This window comes from Cygnus atratus, chromosome 24 (assembly GCF_013377495.2).
Source record: "Cygnus atratus isolate AKBS03 ecotype Queensland, Australia chromosome 24, CAtr_DNAZoo_HiC_assembly, whole genome shotgun sequence".
In the NCBI taxonomy this organism is placed as follows: Eukaryota; Metazoa; Chordata; class Aves; order Anseriformes; family Anatidae; genus Cygnus; species Cygnus atratus.
The window spans coordinates 4,715,051-4,732,573 of record NC_066385.1 but is presented as its reverse complement, the minus strand read 5'-3'; the positions used below and the strand labels follow the sequence as shown (position 1 = coordinate 4,732,573).

The 17,523-nt window shown below is 47.8% G+C and overlaps 1 protein-coding gene across 1 annotated transcript in view; it reads left to right on the top strand.

The window, feature by feature from the left end:
- LGR6 (leucine rich repeat containing G protein-coupled receptor 6) overlaps positions 1-17,523 on the top strand; it is a 136,116-nt gene that overhangs the window by 65,406 nt on the left and 53,187 nt on the right. Inside the window, exon 4 of the mRNA XM_035561359.1 lies at positions 7,209-7,280. Coding sequence (XP_035417252.1) covers positions 7,209-7,280 — 72 coding nt within the window. The remainder of the gene's footprint in view (positions 1-7,208; positions 7,281-17,523) is intronic.

Below are 17,523 nucleotides of genomic sequence, written 5' to 3'. Positions count from 1 at the left end.
GGCCACACTGTCCTGCTGACACAGGGCAGTGGGAGAGCAGATAGGGCAGAAGGCTCAGGAGGGTCACGATCAGCAGGCATGGTGGGAATGTCAAGCACTGAGACCTGCAGGGTGTTCACACAGCACTGCTCCCCCATGGCGCAGAGCAGGGCTGGAGGTGTTTGATGTGGCACCCTCTGCCCATGCCCTCCTCCAGCATCTCCTGCACAAGCTCTGTCCTGCCAGGTCCATGATCATCAGCCCTGGTTCTCCTTCCACACTTGTGACAAGGGTCTGTAAGCCCTGTGATGAATGCCACGGGTGCTTTGTGCAGCCCAGTGGGATGGGGATGCTCATCCGAGCTGACAGCTCTTGCACAAGGACCACCACAACTTCTTGGGCTCCTGATCCTGCATACAGGTTTGTTTGCACAGTTGAGTTGTTCTGGGGGGATAGGACACTGGGTCCTGAAGTCCAGTAAAGAAGGAGAAAAATTAATCACTTTTATTAAAATACAGTGAGAAGGATCAGGGGTCTGGTGATGAACTAAAGGAGAAAAAAAAAAAGTCAGCTGAGGTTACTTACCCTCAAGGAAAGGTGAATGAGGATAGATGTAATCCTTTTAGGACAAGCAGATGCTGCAACAAGGAAGGAAATACATATTCCCCATACCTGAATGACAGGACTAGCAGGCTTCAGAGCCGATGGCACCAGGGATATTCAGGACAGATTGCCTCCATGGATGTGCATGCTCTGACACAGGTTGGCTGAGGTGTGACAGGTAACAGGCATGGCTGCAGGTGGGAATGACTGCCCAAGCCATGCCCAGCTGAAGCCTGCAGGTGTTCAGGAGCTGACTCACACCACACTCAGAGCTCTGGCCTGTGGTGACAGGGGTGTCCCTCAAGGAGACAAGCTGGGAGCTGGGGATGGTAATTAATGTTAATGGGCTGGGGCCTTAGAGATCATTGCAGTCATGTGCATGCCCACAAGTAAACTCTTGCATGCATCTTGAGCTGGTAAGGGGCCTGGTGCTTTCCCGGTCTTTCCAGAGACTTAATTTATGTTTAAAAAAGGATGGGAAACACCCTGGGAATTCCTCCACAAACCTGCCTGTGCAGATGGTCCTCTCCCTGCCCTCAGAGTGAATCCCAGAGCTACTGGAAGCAGGACCAGATTCTTGGCTTTGACTCCTCCGGCTGCTTCACTGCACAGAAACCACCTGGAAAGTGGCCATAAAGATAGGCCTGTGCAGAAACCATACAGGGGTACAGCCAGGCAAGCAGGTGTGTGGAGACTTGGAAGACAGCAAGTAAAGAGCCAGGCACTTCGCTACCAACAAAACACCGTGACACAGTGCAACGTGTCAAGATCTTCACGTGCTGATCTCTGGGCCCGAACCAAAGGCAAGGTGAGATGTGGCCTCCTTGGCTCCCCTCAGCTGAGTGCAGACTGACAGTGATGGGTGCTCAGCAGTGGTAGCTGGTGCTCTGCGGTCTTCTCTACTGAATGAATCGCTTTGCAAAGAGACTTTTGTAAGTGCGCCTCTCCCAGGGGCTCTGCTCAGCAGCACTGCCAACCCCCACCTTCCCCATGAAGGCCAGTGCTCCAGGATCCATGCTTCAGTGTCAGCATCAGTAGAAATCAGCTCCACTGGCTGTTTGTGTCCTTTGCCAAGGTCTTTCTGTCCAAAACTAGCTCCTTAGTCTGTGCTCTCCCAACCTTGGAGCTTTCCAGGGCAGCCGAATATGTTGCTTAATCGGAAGTTCTGGAAAAATGAAAACTGCCCTGTCCTTCTAGAACTCCTCGTGAGCCACCTGGATGCCCCTCATCTCCATGTGCCTTGGCTGGAGCTCCATCCTAACCTGATGTGTGGCCCCATCTTGTGCTGCCATGGCTTCACACCGGATCCCACTTTCGTAAACGCATCCCTCATCAAATGCTCTGCCAGGATTGCCAGGCCTCTTATTTTCCTGGCTGAACATGCTGCAGCAACAGCAGTACTTACTAGCCAAGAAGGGATCCCACACCAAACTCGGCAGGGAAAGACTCCAAGTACAACCACAACCTCAGCCTGCCTCATCCCAAAATGCAGAGGGCAGAATGCCTGGATGCATCCTCTTGGCTGCAGACCTGGCAGCCCAGCAGGCAGCTGGGGATGGCCCACCCCGTGCTCCATTCCTCGACAAGCTTCAACCAGCCTGTGTGAGTGTGCAAACCCAGCACTGCCCACAGCATGTCCGCACAGACACTGGTGTGAACGCTGTCTAGCGCCTGCCCGCAGCCGCTCCCCGCCACGCGCCGCCCTGGTGCTGCCCATGGCTCGTCTCCATCAAGGTGTGCAGTTCTGGGCACTACAGTACAAAAAAGACATGAAACTGTTGGACAGTGTCCAGAGGAGGGCTACAAAGATGGTGAAGGGCCTAGAGGGGAAGACGTACAAGGAGCAGCTGAGGTCACTTGGCCTATTCAGGTTGGAAAAGAGGAGGCTGAGGGGAGACCTCATTGCTGCCTACAGCTTCCTCACGAGGGGGAGTGGAGGGGCAGGCGCCGATCTATTCTCTTTAGTCACCAGTGATAGGACCCGAGGGAATGGTGTCAAGCTGAGGCAGGGGAGGTTCAGGCTGGACATCAGGAAGAGGTTCTTCACTGAGAGGGTTGTCGCACACTGGAACAGGCTCCCCAGGGGCATAGTCACGGCACCAAGCCTGTTGGAGTTTAAGAAGCATTTGGACTGTGCACTTAGTCACTTGGTCTGAATTTTTGGGTAGACCTGTGTGGTGCCAGGAGTTGGACTCGATGATCCTTGTGGGTCCCTTCCAACTCGGGATATTCTATGATTCTAGGATTCGAAGGTGTAGGTCCGACAAGAGTGGCTTTGCTCTGCATGAGCCACCCAGTGGCTACTCGCACTGGCCACATCCCACCCTGAGATGCCATCGCGGCCTCTCAGGTGGTATAGGACAGGCACTAACTAACCTGGCTGGTGAACACACGTCAAAAACACCACCAAAAAGGCCACGTTGCTCCCAGGATGGCAGGTCTGCAGGTGGCCCGGCACACGTCAGGAATCCCCAGACGGGCCCTGCCTCTTTGACAACCCTGAGTCCGTGCAGAACAGAAATGTCTTTGAGACAAAGGGAATGGTGTGGCACATCCGAGAGAGACGCTCCCATGGGGAGGGAAGAGGAACGTGCAGAGGTTGGAATGTCTTTAATACGGGCTCCAGGCACAGTTGCCTCAAGCAATAACAGCCCTTTGTGCTGGTTGAGTCACTTCAGCCTCCCAAGATGGGGACATTTCATCATGCACAGGCCTGTACCTCTGGGGGCTGTAAGTCTGCTGAGACTGTCTTGTGCAAGGATCCTGGTGTGATGAGATCTGATCCTAGGATTTTTTTCTGGTTGTTCAGGTGTGGTCTCTGCCAACACATAAACCTTCTACTTCTGAAAATAAAACATGACACCCTGGAGCGTTGTGATTTAAGTTGACCCCATGCCGACTGACCTGCTGTGGATGGCAGGTTGCATGTCTGTGGCTGCCAGTGTCTGAAAGCTCCACTACGGTCACCTGAACAAAGCCAACCTCAGGCAACAGTGCGTCCCCAGTGGGTCCCCAGCACCATCTGCCATGCACACACCCTGGCACGCCTGAAGCTTTTAGGGACATGAAGTCAGGAGCTGACCGGTTTGCAGAGCTCTTCTCTCTTCTCAGCATTGTTCACACACATCATGCAGTGATCCTTTACTGCAGAATGTATCAGCCATCCTTGGAGCTCACCTGGAGCCCAGGACTTCTGCTGTGGGTGCTCTCCTCAGCAAGCCACAGCATTTTCCTCCTCCATGATTTGCAGGACCAGTAACCCAAAATTGGAAGTTTAGCCAGAGAGGAACCCTGTGTCATCTCGCTGTATGCTCTGGTGTCCTCTGAACCCTTTCGCCATCCTTCTTTTGTAGAAGTGCCTGTGCCCCCCTCTGCACCCATGTACAGGAGGACACATCTCCCCCGGCCCTGCCACAGCTCGGCCCTCATGGCAATGTCTCTAAATGTGTCTGTCTGAGCTGCACACTGGGTTTGTTGGTTGGTCACGCTGCACACCCCAGTGCCTGGGCCTCAGGAGGCCACAGCAGTGGGGAGTTGTTCACAGGTCCCACGTTCACAGCAGGCTCCCCTCAGCCAAACTGGTGTTGTCTCCAGCCATGGGCAGCGACAGGACTGTAGATGTGCAAGAAAGAGGCTGGGCTGGCTCCCAGGTACAGCAGAGGGACAACAACAAAAAGCTTCCTTGGGGGTCTCCTCCTTTGCTGTTGTCCCTCTGCTGTACCTGAGAGCCAGCCCAGCCTCTTTCTGGCTATGTTGAAAGGGCCTTTTATAAAAAGAAAGAAGAAGTAGTAGAAGAAGAAGAAAAAAAAGAATCCAAAAATTACTTAATATGGCAATAGGAAGGTTGACTGCAGTGACCCCAGCCCTGACAGGGGTTGTCCTTAAAGCCAGACTGTAAGGAAGGCCATCCTGGGCCATCCAGTGAAGTTAGAGGTAGATGCAGCATGGCTTTTCCTGCTCAAAGCTGAGTTCCCAGTAAGCAGAATTAAGGCTTTCCTGAGCTTGAGGCTGAATGAAGAACTAAACCAGGGTGGCCCTGTCCCCGAGGAACTTGTCTAATCCTGTCTGGAGCTATTTTCTGTTTTTGGCCTCTCTGAACCAAGTTTTGATGATGAGTTATTGGAGGTAATGATGCGCCCTGTGAGGCACTGCTGCTTGCTCCAGCCCAGGCATCCAAAAACTTCCGTAGCTGCCTTGCGGTTGTGGAAACAAGCACTGTCCAGCAGTCCAGTGGTTTCAGAGGTCTATGATGCACTTGCTTGAACATTGCTTGTCTGCACCAAAATGGTGTGGTATGGGAACCAGCCCATGCTAATATCTGTCTGGAGAGCTTCTCAGTCTGTGTTTCTGGTTGGAGAAGGGCCTTGTAACAGAGGTGAGGCATAAAGGAAACAGCAATAGTATGACAATTGGTTTTGCTTTAGTTTAGATAGCATACATTTCTGTTGATCATCTCTAAACACTGAGCTCAGATTTCATAAAGATCCAATGTGTGCCCCACAAAAACTCCCACCAACTGAGACTCCTAAAACCCCACTCTGTATCAAAAGTCTTTAGCTGTGCATTATTTTGATGTTTAACAGATCTGAAATGTTCTCCTTCATTACTGGACTTCAGGATTCAGTGTCCTATCCCCCCAGCACAACTCAACTGTGCAAACAAACCTGTATGCAGGATCAGAAGCCCAAGAAGTTGTGTTGGCCCTTGAGTGAGAGCTGTCAGCTTGGATGAGCATCCCCATCCCACTGGGCTGCACAGAGCACCCGTGGCATCCATCACAGGGCTTACAGACCCCTGTCACAAGTGTGGAAGGAGAACCAGGGCTGATGATCTATCCCCTCCCAGCTGTTTTTTGGGTCCTTCGCAATAACACTTCAATGCCAGCTCCAGGATAGATCCTGCAAGCCCTTAAATGTGTCTTTCATTTGAGAGGCAACCTCATTTGGAGTGTGGCCTCTCTGCTGCTTTTTTGTACTGCATTGAACTTGTCCCCTCTGCTCATAAAAATGGCACTGCATGCCAGCATTTAATGTCTTAATAAAATTAAGCTAACATCATGGTAAATGAGCTCTATACCTTCTTCTCCTTTCCTATACCCTAGAATGTTTTGTCACAACAAATTTTTGATTAGCCAGTACTGACTTTTGCTTGTTTCCCTGTTTTATCTCCTGTGTGCATACTAATAACTTGATATTAAGTCCCCATTTTCCTCCAGAAATGGAAGAGGAGCTGTGTGGCCTGTAGCTCTCTACAGCTTCCCTTTTTAAAAGATTGACTCTATAACTGTCTTTTTCCAACTTTCCTTTCATGACAGATGTCTTAATCTTCTGCAGTAAAGCTACCACTCTCAAAAATGAGAAAATTCCTTGCTTGCAACAAAACTCTTTGGGCTGCCCTTCACTATTAAGGCCATGCTCTGTCCCTTTGACACTGGTAGTAATTACGACAGGCCCCTAAGCACTAATTCTGTTTTCATGTCATCTTCAACCATTCCTTGAAGGTTTTGGAAATAGAAACCTCAGCTATGTAAAACATTCCTTTCTTTAGGCACTTTCCCCTTGCTACTTTGCCCAGCTACCATGCTGGGATGTGTCTCTCTCTCTTATCCAGAGGAGCATGTGCCCATGATGTTGCAGCTCTGGTTGGAGCATGTAGGTTCAGGATGGAGGCTGGTCCAGAGTCAAAAACCTAGCCCTTTACAGAGATACAATGATGACAAAACCAGTAAATTCATGCATGGTGCTCCAGGAGGACAATGGCTGACCAAATTAGAAATACCCCAGGATCTGATTCTGACCTCACCTGCAGCTAGAGCCACTCGGACGCCTGCCTCTGGGGCAGGAGGGCTGTCATCAAGTCTCTCCTGCTCCTCTATAAGCTGTGCAGTCATTCCAGCATCCATGGCCTTTCTCCATGTCCTATGCTCACTACCATTCCTGAGGCCCCTCCTGGGTCCTCCTTGTTCAGCCCAACAGATCTCTTCAGAGATTACTCTCTGAAGTCCCTGGCTTGTTTTATTTTCCACTACAGCCCCAGTTCCTGCTGCAAGTTGTGCAAATGCTGCAAAGCCCCTTAGCAAACTGTTATGAAGTGGCTCCTCAACCATTGTGTTGCAGCTGCCTCAAAAGTTGAATAAGAAACCTACCCACAGGCTAGTTTCCATAGACTCCGCAGAGGTAATCACCACTGACACTGGGAGAAGGATGACTTACACAAGTATAAATATGTGACAGCTCAGCTGAAGGCACTGGTATTACTTTGGACTAACAGAAAGCACAGATCCTTCTTCGGTGTTGTTCCAGCAATCAAAGAGTGCACAGTTTCTGAAGCCCACCTGGAAGTGCACTTACATCCCTTCACCAGCACCGCGTGTTCTGGAGGGGTCCCTTTACCTCACATCCACCCAGTGGATCCCCCAGCGGCACCAGATTCACCCCGGGATCCCTGGGATCCAGGGGCAGCCTGGACTGTGGCTTGCCTGCCTGCAGCCTGCTAGCTTGCCTAAGAGCCCAGGGTGACCAAGGGTCCAGGGCAGCTTCGCAGCTTCAGAAACAAGCAGCAACCTCTTCCATTTTGTGTCAGGCTGGTTTTTTTTTTTAACAAAGTTTTCTTTTTTCTAATTATAGGATGTTGCAGAACAATCAGCTGAGTCGCATCCCTGCAGAGGCACTGAGAGATCTTCCAAACCTCCAATCTCTGTAAGTCATTAAGAATCGATGCTGCAAGCTGCACAGTCCCTTGGGGGCCCAGACTTCCCAGCATTTGAGTCATTAGTTCCTTTGTCAGGGATGTTCTGTCCCTTCTTCCTTTTCTTTTCCAATTAAAGCAAAGATTACTGTCACTTAGCATAGAAGGGAGGGAAGGGCAGTTTTCATGGAAGGAACACTGTTTTGGTAAAGGATGTTGAAATTACAGCTCCCCATGTGTATGCAGCGACGAAAAGGCCACCAGAGCCAATGCACATTTCAAGGAACGCTGGAAAATATCCACCCAGAAGGGGCTCCTCCTCGCCGCTGTGGACCACAGTGGGAAGGGACCTGATGGGTAGCACAGAGGAGACTTAGGTCTGTCAACATGTGAGTTGTACCGTTTTACCCAGACAAAGGGTATTTATGCCCGAGTAGAAAATGCTCTAAAACACTTTTAGTGATTCAGCCATGGGAAGAAGCTGAAGCTGTGGTGATGCTTTTCATTTAAAGTAACTATATCTACAGCAGGTTTGTGCTAATGTATTCACTAAAAATCCCACATCACTGAAATGCATGCAGTTCTCCTGGGTATAAACATAATTGCAATCTGATCCTGGTAGTGGCACTGAATTTAGGGCAGGTCTGTTTGGTAATTGCCCAGCTGGAGTAAATAACACTGCCAAAGCTGTAAGAGCTTTCTGAATTAGGTTTTCACACTGAACCACTGAAAAATTAACCTCAACCCTAATCCTTAACTTCAGCCCTATTCTTACTGTGTCCTTTTGTCATACAAATTTGTCTGGAAGGAGTTTTGGGAGGCCTCAAATCCAGCCTCCTGCTTGGAGGAGGGTAATCATAAATACTAGAATCATAGAACCATAGAATATCGACCCACTCCCAGCTGAATTACCCATCAAAATTTATCCCTCACCAGTGACCAGGGCTGAGGCTGCACCTCCTAGGGAAGAAGCTTTTCCTCAATTCCAGTGTAAAGCTCCATGAGTGCAATTTGTGGCCATTACTCTGTTTTCTCACTTGGAACTAGCTAGAAGAGCTTGGCTCCATCATCTTTAGTTGTAGGTCATCAGCAGATCTCCTCATAGCCTCCTCTTTGCTAGGTGAAACTAACCCAGCTCCTTCCACCTTTCTTTGTGAAGCAAGTGCTCTGGGACCCTGACTCAGTTGCCAGCCCTCCAATGGACCTGTCTGGTTCCTCCTCATTATTCTTATACCAGGTGGTTCAAGACTGGACACAGTTTGTGTGGACCCAGCATTGAGTAAGACATTTCTGTACATACTGATTTAAACACTAATTTGCAACAGGAGTGTTGACTGTTCAGGATCTGAATGTTCTTCCTGCCAGGAGAGATTCAGAACATTTGTTGCTGCAACTAGGTGGACATATGACTGTGGCTGTTATTAAAATGTATTGACATCACCACTGGTGTCACAGTCAAGAACACCCACTCAAGTGTTTTGGAGATTAGATAGTTTTCCGGGTGATTTCTCTTTCAAGCTAAGCACGATATGGAAGTTGTCATGGCAGTGGGGCTGCCCCAGAATGGCCCCTTCACCCCTCAGCTTGTCTCTCCAATGCCTGTGAAGAGTGGATGACAACCAGTGACACCAGAGCCCACAGCTTGATGTGCCCAACCTTTGCTTCCGAAGTTTCACCACTGTGTCTCACAGAGGTGAAAACATGACCTGCTGGGTCTCCATCCTGTGCTGCTCCCTGAAGGACAAAGCCAGTGATTTCAAAGGCCTTCAGTTCTCCTTCTAGCTAACTCTTAGAGAGGCTCTTCTGTTACCACCTTTTCCTTCTCACTCCATTAAAACAGAGAAATGCTCCATTAAGATAAATTATATTCAATTTGAAAAGCAAGAGTGTCTCAGTGTGCACAATCAACGTGTCTTAAGATAGAGCTAAGATGCTCTGCTTGAATATCAGTGGTGCTGTCATGATTTCTCCAAATACAGTAACTAGCCTCAGGCCAAGAACCTCCAGTACAGGTCTGTGTTAGAGAGATTTTTTTCTTCTTTTTCTAATATCTGAGTCATTTTCCACAAGTTTATGAGACTCTTGTGTATTCATTGCCAAAAAAATAGCCAGCCTGGAACACCCATAGGTCACCACAGCATGGTTTCCGAGCATTACTGGTCAGGTTATCTGAGACCCAGTGTATTCGTGTTGCCCAGAGACTATTTTTTTCCATTCAGAAGGGGAAGTGGCTTTATGCCACATCATGACAGTTCATGAGTTACCGGACTAGCATGGCACTTCACGGAATATTAACTATCTGTCTTGCAAGTTGGCAACACATTCTAAACAGGGCAGCAGAAAAGGGAGGTGAAAATGGGAGCCAACAGGAGCGAGGTGGAGCAGACAGCTATACTAGACAGAAAGGGATTGTGTGCTGGTTATTTTCTTGCTCTTTCAGATATTTGCATTTGATGTCCATGTTCGCCATTCTGGAATTCAGGCAGGATTTGAAGGGAAAATATGTATCTCTAATGGACAAGCTGACATAGGAAAAGAAAGACGGACAGACTTCTGAATATGAAAAGTCTTTTCTCAGGCTTACAGCAGAAGCAGACAAACTAAGTGGAAGCTGAGAACAATTGTTTTGAGATTAGCTCTATCAGTAGGACTTACAAGGAAATTCAAGGGATGAGGTAGCTGAACAAGCGAGACAGAGAGCCATTTTAGCCACCATGGGACAGGGAGAGGCTGGTTCTGATGCAAAGCCATCTTGGGGCCCAAGTGGCCGTGTGCCTTCTGACTTAACACCCTTCTGACGTGGCTGAGAATCTCACACAAGGAACCCTCTCAAAGCTGCCAACTTGAGCTTTCCATGGCAGATGTGGTGTCACCCAGAAAACACACATTGGAATGCAGGAGCCAACAATGGGAGGGCCAGGAAGAACAGCACTCATTTTTACTAGCCTACATGCAACACCCTGGCTCTCAGAAAGCCTAAGTTATTTAAATTCCAGTCCTTCACAGGTCAGACTGTATGCCAAAAAATGACTTTAGATTTGGGCAAGCTTAGGTGAAATGGGAGGGTCATCACCCCTTAGATCAGAGGGTCAGGAGGTTCCCTTGTTGGATGTACTCTAAGGGGATGTCCTGTTTCTTCCCCCCATACGTTTTCTAACCCAAGGAAGTTGCAGGCTTGAGTTTGGGCAAGTAATATTTCAAATAGACTAACAGGGCTTCCACCCACAAACACAAACTGGCAAAGGCCAGTAAATCAGGTGAGGTTTCAGGCCATTGAACACAACTCTGTGATAACAGCATTTGTAGGTCTAAGGCACCCATTTCCCATCAGTTCCTGTGCTAACCAAGAGCTTTGTTCCGGCTTTACTTACTGTGTATCACCATTCATCAGGGGCTGCTCGTGGTCTGGGCCACTCCTCCTCCAGAAGGAGGCTCAGCATTGCCTGACCAGAGGTGTTCGTGATTCATTCTGCCACATGGATACCAGCCAGTCTGAGGAAGCAAGTGTCAAACCCACCCAAGTACTCCCATCCCCATCAGACACACCTGTCCTCACAAACACCCCTCCCCACAGGCCCTCTGAAGCTGCAGCCATGCCTGTGGGGCCTGAATCAGGCCTGCCCTGCTCCCTGTCAGCTACAGGATGTGGAGGCATCACCGCCTGGAGCCTGAGCTGTCAGGAAGGAGACCTTGGCGGGGATGACTGGATGAATACAAAGAGGAATTTGGATTTCAAAATAAGACAATACAAAGTTTTGGAGACCGAGCCTCCTACTGAGTGTTAAGGAGGCTTGCTTTATCTGGGAAGCATGTTGGGAAGCCCAGTGGGGAGGATTAGAAAGAACACGCACACCTGATGGCAATGCTCTGAGCCCTGCAAGGGGTGCCAAGACCTTACGTCATGCTCTGATCCAATTGTGATCCCCTGGCAGGGTATCTGGTTACCGGTGGTTTATAGGTGCAGTAACAACATACCATGTGTATTCTGGAAGAGTCGTGTGTCAGTCTAATTAACGACTTTGTGGTTTGTGAGCACTTACCTAAAGCAGATGGGCACTGTGTCTGTTCCTCTGCCAGGCAAAAGGAGTCCAAGGTATTTCAAAGTGAGCAGGTGCTGTAAATTATAATTACCAGGCTTGCAGAGGTAGAGAAAGCAAAGAGAAAAGAAACCTGGTGGATTAAGAGATCAAGATAAACTCTTGATTTTTCTTTTTCAAATACTCATGGAAAGTGATGAGAATAGCTGGCTCTTTTCTGGAGCTTCTGGCAGATCAGCACTTAGGGAAGGTGCTTAGTGTGTGCCTGGTTCAGCTGAGGGGTGTTGACTTTGGGCATCCCTAGGACCGTGGCAGGTTTGCTGATGCAGTGACAGAGCAGCATAGGCATAACGCATCCAGTCACATTCCTCCCTGCTAAAAAAGGCACCCGCTCATTTATCTTCTGGCCTGTGGGAGCTTCTTTCTCCTCCCACAGAGACTTGGGGCTGCAAATCACCTCACAGAGACCCCAGGCAACCTGGACATAGCTGGCACAGAGACACTAACACATGTGAAGTCACCTAACTCCCAGGGGAATATCGGCAGTGTGGGGGGCTCCAGCTGAGCTCAGCTCCTTGTATCTTAGCAGCATCCTTTGGTCAAGAGAGAGAAATAGATGCTTTAGGGGAGAAACTCACCTCCTGGATGCAGACATCTCTTTTTGGAATGGATCACTCACAGCAGTGTATTCTACTAATTATGTGTATCAAAATTAGTATCCTCATTAAGTCCTCACTACCTATTAGCTTTCCAACCTGATATCTTTAGCAGAAATGTTTTGGATTTTTAAGGAAATGCAATAAAGTGCATTTCATCCCGTCCCTCCCTTTATAGCACTTTGCGAACATGTGGACTTTGATGTAGACAAAGGAGGAAAACTCTTCCCACCTGATCAGATTCTCACAAGCATATAAATTCTTATGACAGAGGGAATAAAAAAAAAAAAAAAAGGCTTTGGAATAAGCATGGCCTGAAGAGCTCAGTCAATTCATTCCTCATTTCACATCTTTGATCTATTTGAGATTTAACAGTTCGCTGTTAACAGCAATATTCTTCTCTATAAATCATGTGTGATACAATAAGGTTTAAGAAAGGTGTTGTTTCCACTGGGTGTTTAGAGGATAAAAGCTATGGAAAACGCACAAATCTATAAAGTCAACATAACTTAGCAGTGACTTACTATCTGTTAGCGTAGAAATTATCTTGTGGCAAGACCACCTCAGTCCTGTGACATGATTTACTGGCTACAGGGTCTTTCTGCAGTACAGTGAAAAGAGGTCAGGGAAGAGCAATGAGGTAGTTCTTAACAGAGAATCTCAAGACAGACTGAAACAAAGCAACCACAAGTATTGTCTTGATGATAGCTTCTACTGAGAGCACAAGTCCTTGGATTTCACCTGTTGTTGACCACTTTGCAGCAGAAAGCATGCCTGTGCCAGAGAAAAGAGCTCAGAAAAAGCATCACAGTGCAGGCAGCACACTAAAGAAGTTCCTTCCACTACAGAGGTCACTGGCTAGTCAAAACTGTCTTGCCCCATCTCTGAAATCCCTCTTGGCCCTGAGGTACCTCTTCTCAGCACCTGGTTTTGGAGAGGAACACAGCTAAGTCAGTGGAGGTTCTGTCCCCAGACTTTTTTTTTTTCAGAAATCCAGTGTCCATTTTGGCATTTTAACTGTTTAATGGTATTTCTATAATGAATAAATTAATATATTTTCATATATTGAATAATGAATGTAAGAAGAAGCCAAAGAGCAGATATCTACCACCTCCAAGTGAACACAGCACTCAAGCATATTACACATCTGGATGTACCACAAGTTATTCTCATGCACTGATGTGCTATGGTGTGCTGAGTCCTTGCTGAAATTTGGCTACTGTTAGTATTCTCACTGGCTTATGAAGGCTCTACATGCCATGAACCTTCTTCCCAGCGCAGTGTGCACAGTTCACCTGAAAAAGGCAAGGTGGCCCCCGCATCTTGTGTAGCTGAGCCAGCACCTAGATAGCAAGGAAGTGTTACAGGTCTGTGTCCTTTGTTTGGTTTCAGGTGGGTTGATGTCCATGGAGGAGACGGGGATTCTCCTCCTTTATAAACACATCTCATAATTTGGCTCAGGAAAGATAAGCTAACTTCAGATGAGTCGCTGTTTTTTAGCATGGACTTTGAGCAGACAAGATTTTTCTGGTTCCATGTACCTCAGGCTGTCATCTAACCTGCTGCTCACTCTCTCTTTTCTCCCCTTCACCCACTGCATGATCTGTCTCAGCTGCCACTGCAGAACTATGAGTGTCACCAGGACTGCCATCGATAGCTTGGCAATATTATATCAGGTTTGAGGACAAAAAGCTGTGTTAAAATAGAAATCCAGCTCAGGATTCAGATTTTGGAGTAGTTCCTCTGCTTACACTGGCCTGATCCAAATCCCTGGCCTGGGTTCAGGAGTATCCCAGACTACGAACAGTGCTTGTCTGGACCTTATTTCTTATTCCAGCAGTTTTCTCTGCTGTTCAGCTTGTCTCCCCAAGACAAGTTGTTCTTGGAGTGTCCCCCAGAACCTTTCATGAGTGCTAGCATTTTTACTGCAGAAATGAGCAATACTAAATTTTAAAAAGCCATTGGCAAATCCACTTGGCAGAAAGTGCATCACCTTCTTTTATAAGGACCAAAACTTCGGCTTGATCACTGTGCTCTTGGTAGGACCCAACAAGCAGCTTCACTGCCTCCCTTTTCTAGCCACCAAAGAACAGCAGTGTGATCAGCCGTGCTGGAATTTGGCATTCCAATAGAGCAGCCCGGGTCAGGCCTGTAGCTGGGAAGCCAGGTAACTGGGAGCAGGAGGTTGATGTCTTCATGCTGGTGCTATGACTAGAGTGCTGGATCCTTCCCTCATGGTGGGAGATCCTGAGCGCTGCCAGGAAAGAAATCAAATTCTTCTGAGTCATCCTCTATAGCTTTGCTATGCAACCATCTTTCCCTTCAGGTAAGCCTCTGCTGTGCCCACATCTCCCTCAGGCTCATCAGGTGGATTTGTCTCGTCTCACTTTAGCCATCTTGATATTAGTCATCTCAGCTAGTCATCAGTGGAAAATGATCAGCATCTCCAGAGGGTGAATCATCCCTGTTATCTCAGAGCCCTGTCTGGTGGGTGAATCACTCTGTGGAGGAATCAAGTTTTCTCTATTGGCTACAGAGAGACCCTATAACTGGTTTCGGCTTTTACATGAATAACATTGGGTGAGATGTGTTTTTCCTACTCCTGGAAAGAAAAAAAAAAAAAAGAAAAAAAAAAGCTCCTCTCCCCACCCCTGCACACACACTTTCATCTGGCTAAAACAAATTCCCAAGGTAACACACAATCAGAGCATGGGTACCAAACCAGAGCTGAGCATCTCTCATCCCCCATGACCCTGTGTACACGACCCAGAACACCTTTGTGGAGCCCCCAGAGAAAGCTGTCAGAGCATATCATCTTGCCCAGCAATATGAATGCAAGGAGCAGCTTACCCATTAACCAGAGGGGAAATTTTCTGCACTCCAGAGCTGGAGGGATTTGAATTTGTAACCATAGTTTTGGAAGCAAATCAGAAATTAGAAAGGCTTCTGACACAGAAATTAGAAAGGCTTCTGACACTTCTTTCCTCCTGTTAGTGAGAAGAGCTCAGCTGGTCAGATTAGAGCCTTTTCTGCTTAGAAGTAAAAAGAGTGTGAAACGCAAGGTGGTTATCCTGCTACAATGACCTGAGTAACTTTTTTTGAGAGGAAGATTTAGAGACCACACACGAGCTGTTGAACCTATCATCCTCAAGGAACACCCCTCTTTAGCGGTAACGCAATAAATCCCCACCTCCACTTGTCCCTTTTCCTTTAAGCCCTGTTTTTGAGCAATGAGATGTTGTGAAGTTCTTGTAAAGGAAATGTCCAAATTCCTTGTGTTTATGAGTGTCCATGTGAAGTGTCCCTGCACTCACCTCCCAGGAAGAAAAGAATGTAAAGTGTTGATCAGGCTAACAGCTAAAATTTTTTCAAACGTCAGTAACTCCTGTGTTTTTTATTGTGTGATAGAACTGGCAAATGATACAGAAAAATAAGGTGTCTGCATAAATTGCTACCTGGTCCCAAGAATAGCATCAGCAGATGTAGAAACTCTCCCCATGAGCTTGTTGGGTACCTGTGTATGTAGTGTGTAAAAAGCAGCAGTTTCATCTCTTTACAGCAGTTGAGATTCTTTCCAGAAATATATTGAGAGCAAGCTATTCAGCTCCCACTGACCTTGAGTTGGGCCATCGTGGTCATCTTTTAATTTTCCTCGCAATCCTCTGAGTCAGATCTTCTCTTGAGACTTCACTTTCTAATTTTCCCACTCATTGAGTTCGCGGTTGGCGTCTCTTGGAAGGGGGCAGCGATGAGTGACACCCCTGTCATGTGCCAGCACCCCGGGGATTCACCCGCTGTGCTCCCAAGTGAAGAGGTCACACTACAGCTTGGGTGGCTTGAGCTGTACTTCTCTCGTGGCTTGGCAGAGGTTATATCTTGCTATGTCTATCAATGGTAGTCATGTCCAAACATTTCTATATGCATGACTGCTAGCAATCTAGTGTGGCAACCAGGAGATCCATCTGGATAAATATGCAAGAGATCAGTTACACCAGGCTAAAAGTGGTGGTCCCTTCCTCGTCCATATTGCTCCTGCCTTTCTCTGCTCACAGAGCAATGACAGCAGTACCCACCTTTCAACAAGCAAATATCCCTCAGAAGAGACTCTGACACACACAGAAAATTAATTCTGTCTTTATATCCCTCTCATATGCCCTGTCAGTTCCTATCTCGGACTGTAACAGCTTTCAGAAAAAGGTGAATGCTACCTCAACTGCCCTCCCAGTGTCTAGAACATTGTGCACACACACAAAAAATAATAATCACAGCTCACATCCACAATCTGCACACACACGCTCTTGCATATGACTCATATAGTAAGTTCCAATGTGTTTTCCATTGACCTTTATTATGGAGACTCATGAACCTTAACTCACTCACTTATACACATAAGTATCCAGGGCATGCTGCATTTCCCCAGTGACGACTCAATAGAGAAGATGGACAATGGGTCCCAGATGTTCCATACGGTAGATACAGCCACACAGCAGGGAAGATGTGTCCCAGATGTTACACACAGTAGATGTGTCAGTGCAAGAGGAAGATGGGCCGCAGATGTTCCATACATTGAATGTGTAAGCACTCCTGATGAACCACAAAGAAGCTTCAGGTAAACTGGAGACAGCAAGGCAAATAAGAAATGAACAAAATATTTAAACTGGCACCCACCTATGCAGCGTATAGTCCTCTGTAAGGCACGGCAATAGCCCGTAGTCTGCTGTCATCTTTAATGCTCTGCCTATTTCATAACCTGGTGGAATTCAAGGATTTTGTCTGACAGCAAGGTAGATGGGGGCATGGTCAGTGAGGGTCAGAGGTGACAAGTTGCTGTACAGACCTGTCCCACCTTTTAAAGTAAGGCTTAAGAACCGCTAGGTGTGCTGGTAGAATAAACACCAACTTAATTTTTAGCCATGTGCTGTGATGAGCATAAACAACATTTTAGGAGCAGCTGGAGCTCACTCTGTGTGTGACAGGCTCTATCAGACGTGGTATCTTTGGCAGTGGGAGCTCAGCGTAGTAGTCTGGGAGGGCCCTTCTAGCCCAGGCTGTAGACAGTCCAAGCAATGTCTCCTAACAGTCATCTGTAGTGCTAACTGCTCTTGAAGAAAAGCAACCCCTCCACAGCCCCTTGTGAGGCAGGGCAAAGCTTCTGTTCCCTTTGTACAGAGGCAGGAGAAGGCAAAGAAAAGCTAAATAACTTGCCATGGTCACATTGGGTCCATGGCAGAGCAGGGGCACGGGTCAGCTAGGTCCAAATCCCAACAAGGCTAAACCCTTTTTTCATGACTCTGTTACACCTCCAGAGCAGGCCCAGCTTCCAAGCAGAGCAGAAGAGCTTTCCAGTGCCCTGCAGCTGTCATGTGGCTGGAAAACTTCTGCCTGGCCCTTGTAGGGGCCCCTCAACTGGAGAGGGTCTAGGGGACTCTCCCACAGAGCCATGTCTGCTATGCCTCTAAAACAGCCTGGTAACTTACAGAGGGGGCAAGCCCAGGAGGGCCTCAGCCTTGGTGAGATGAGAGCTGTTGTACATTCATTTCCAGGGCATCATCTGGCCAGCC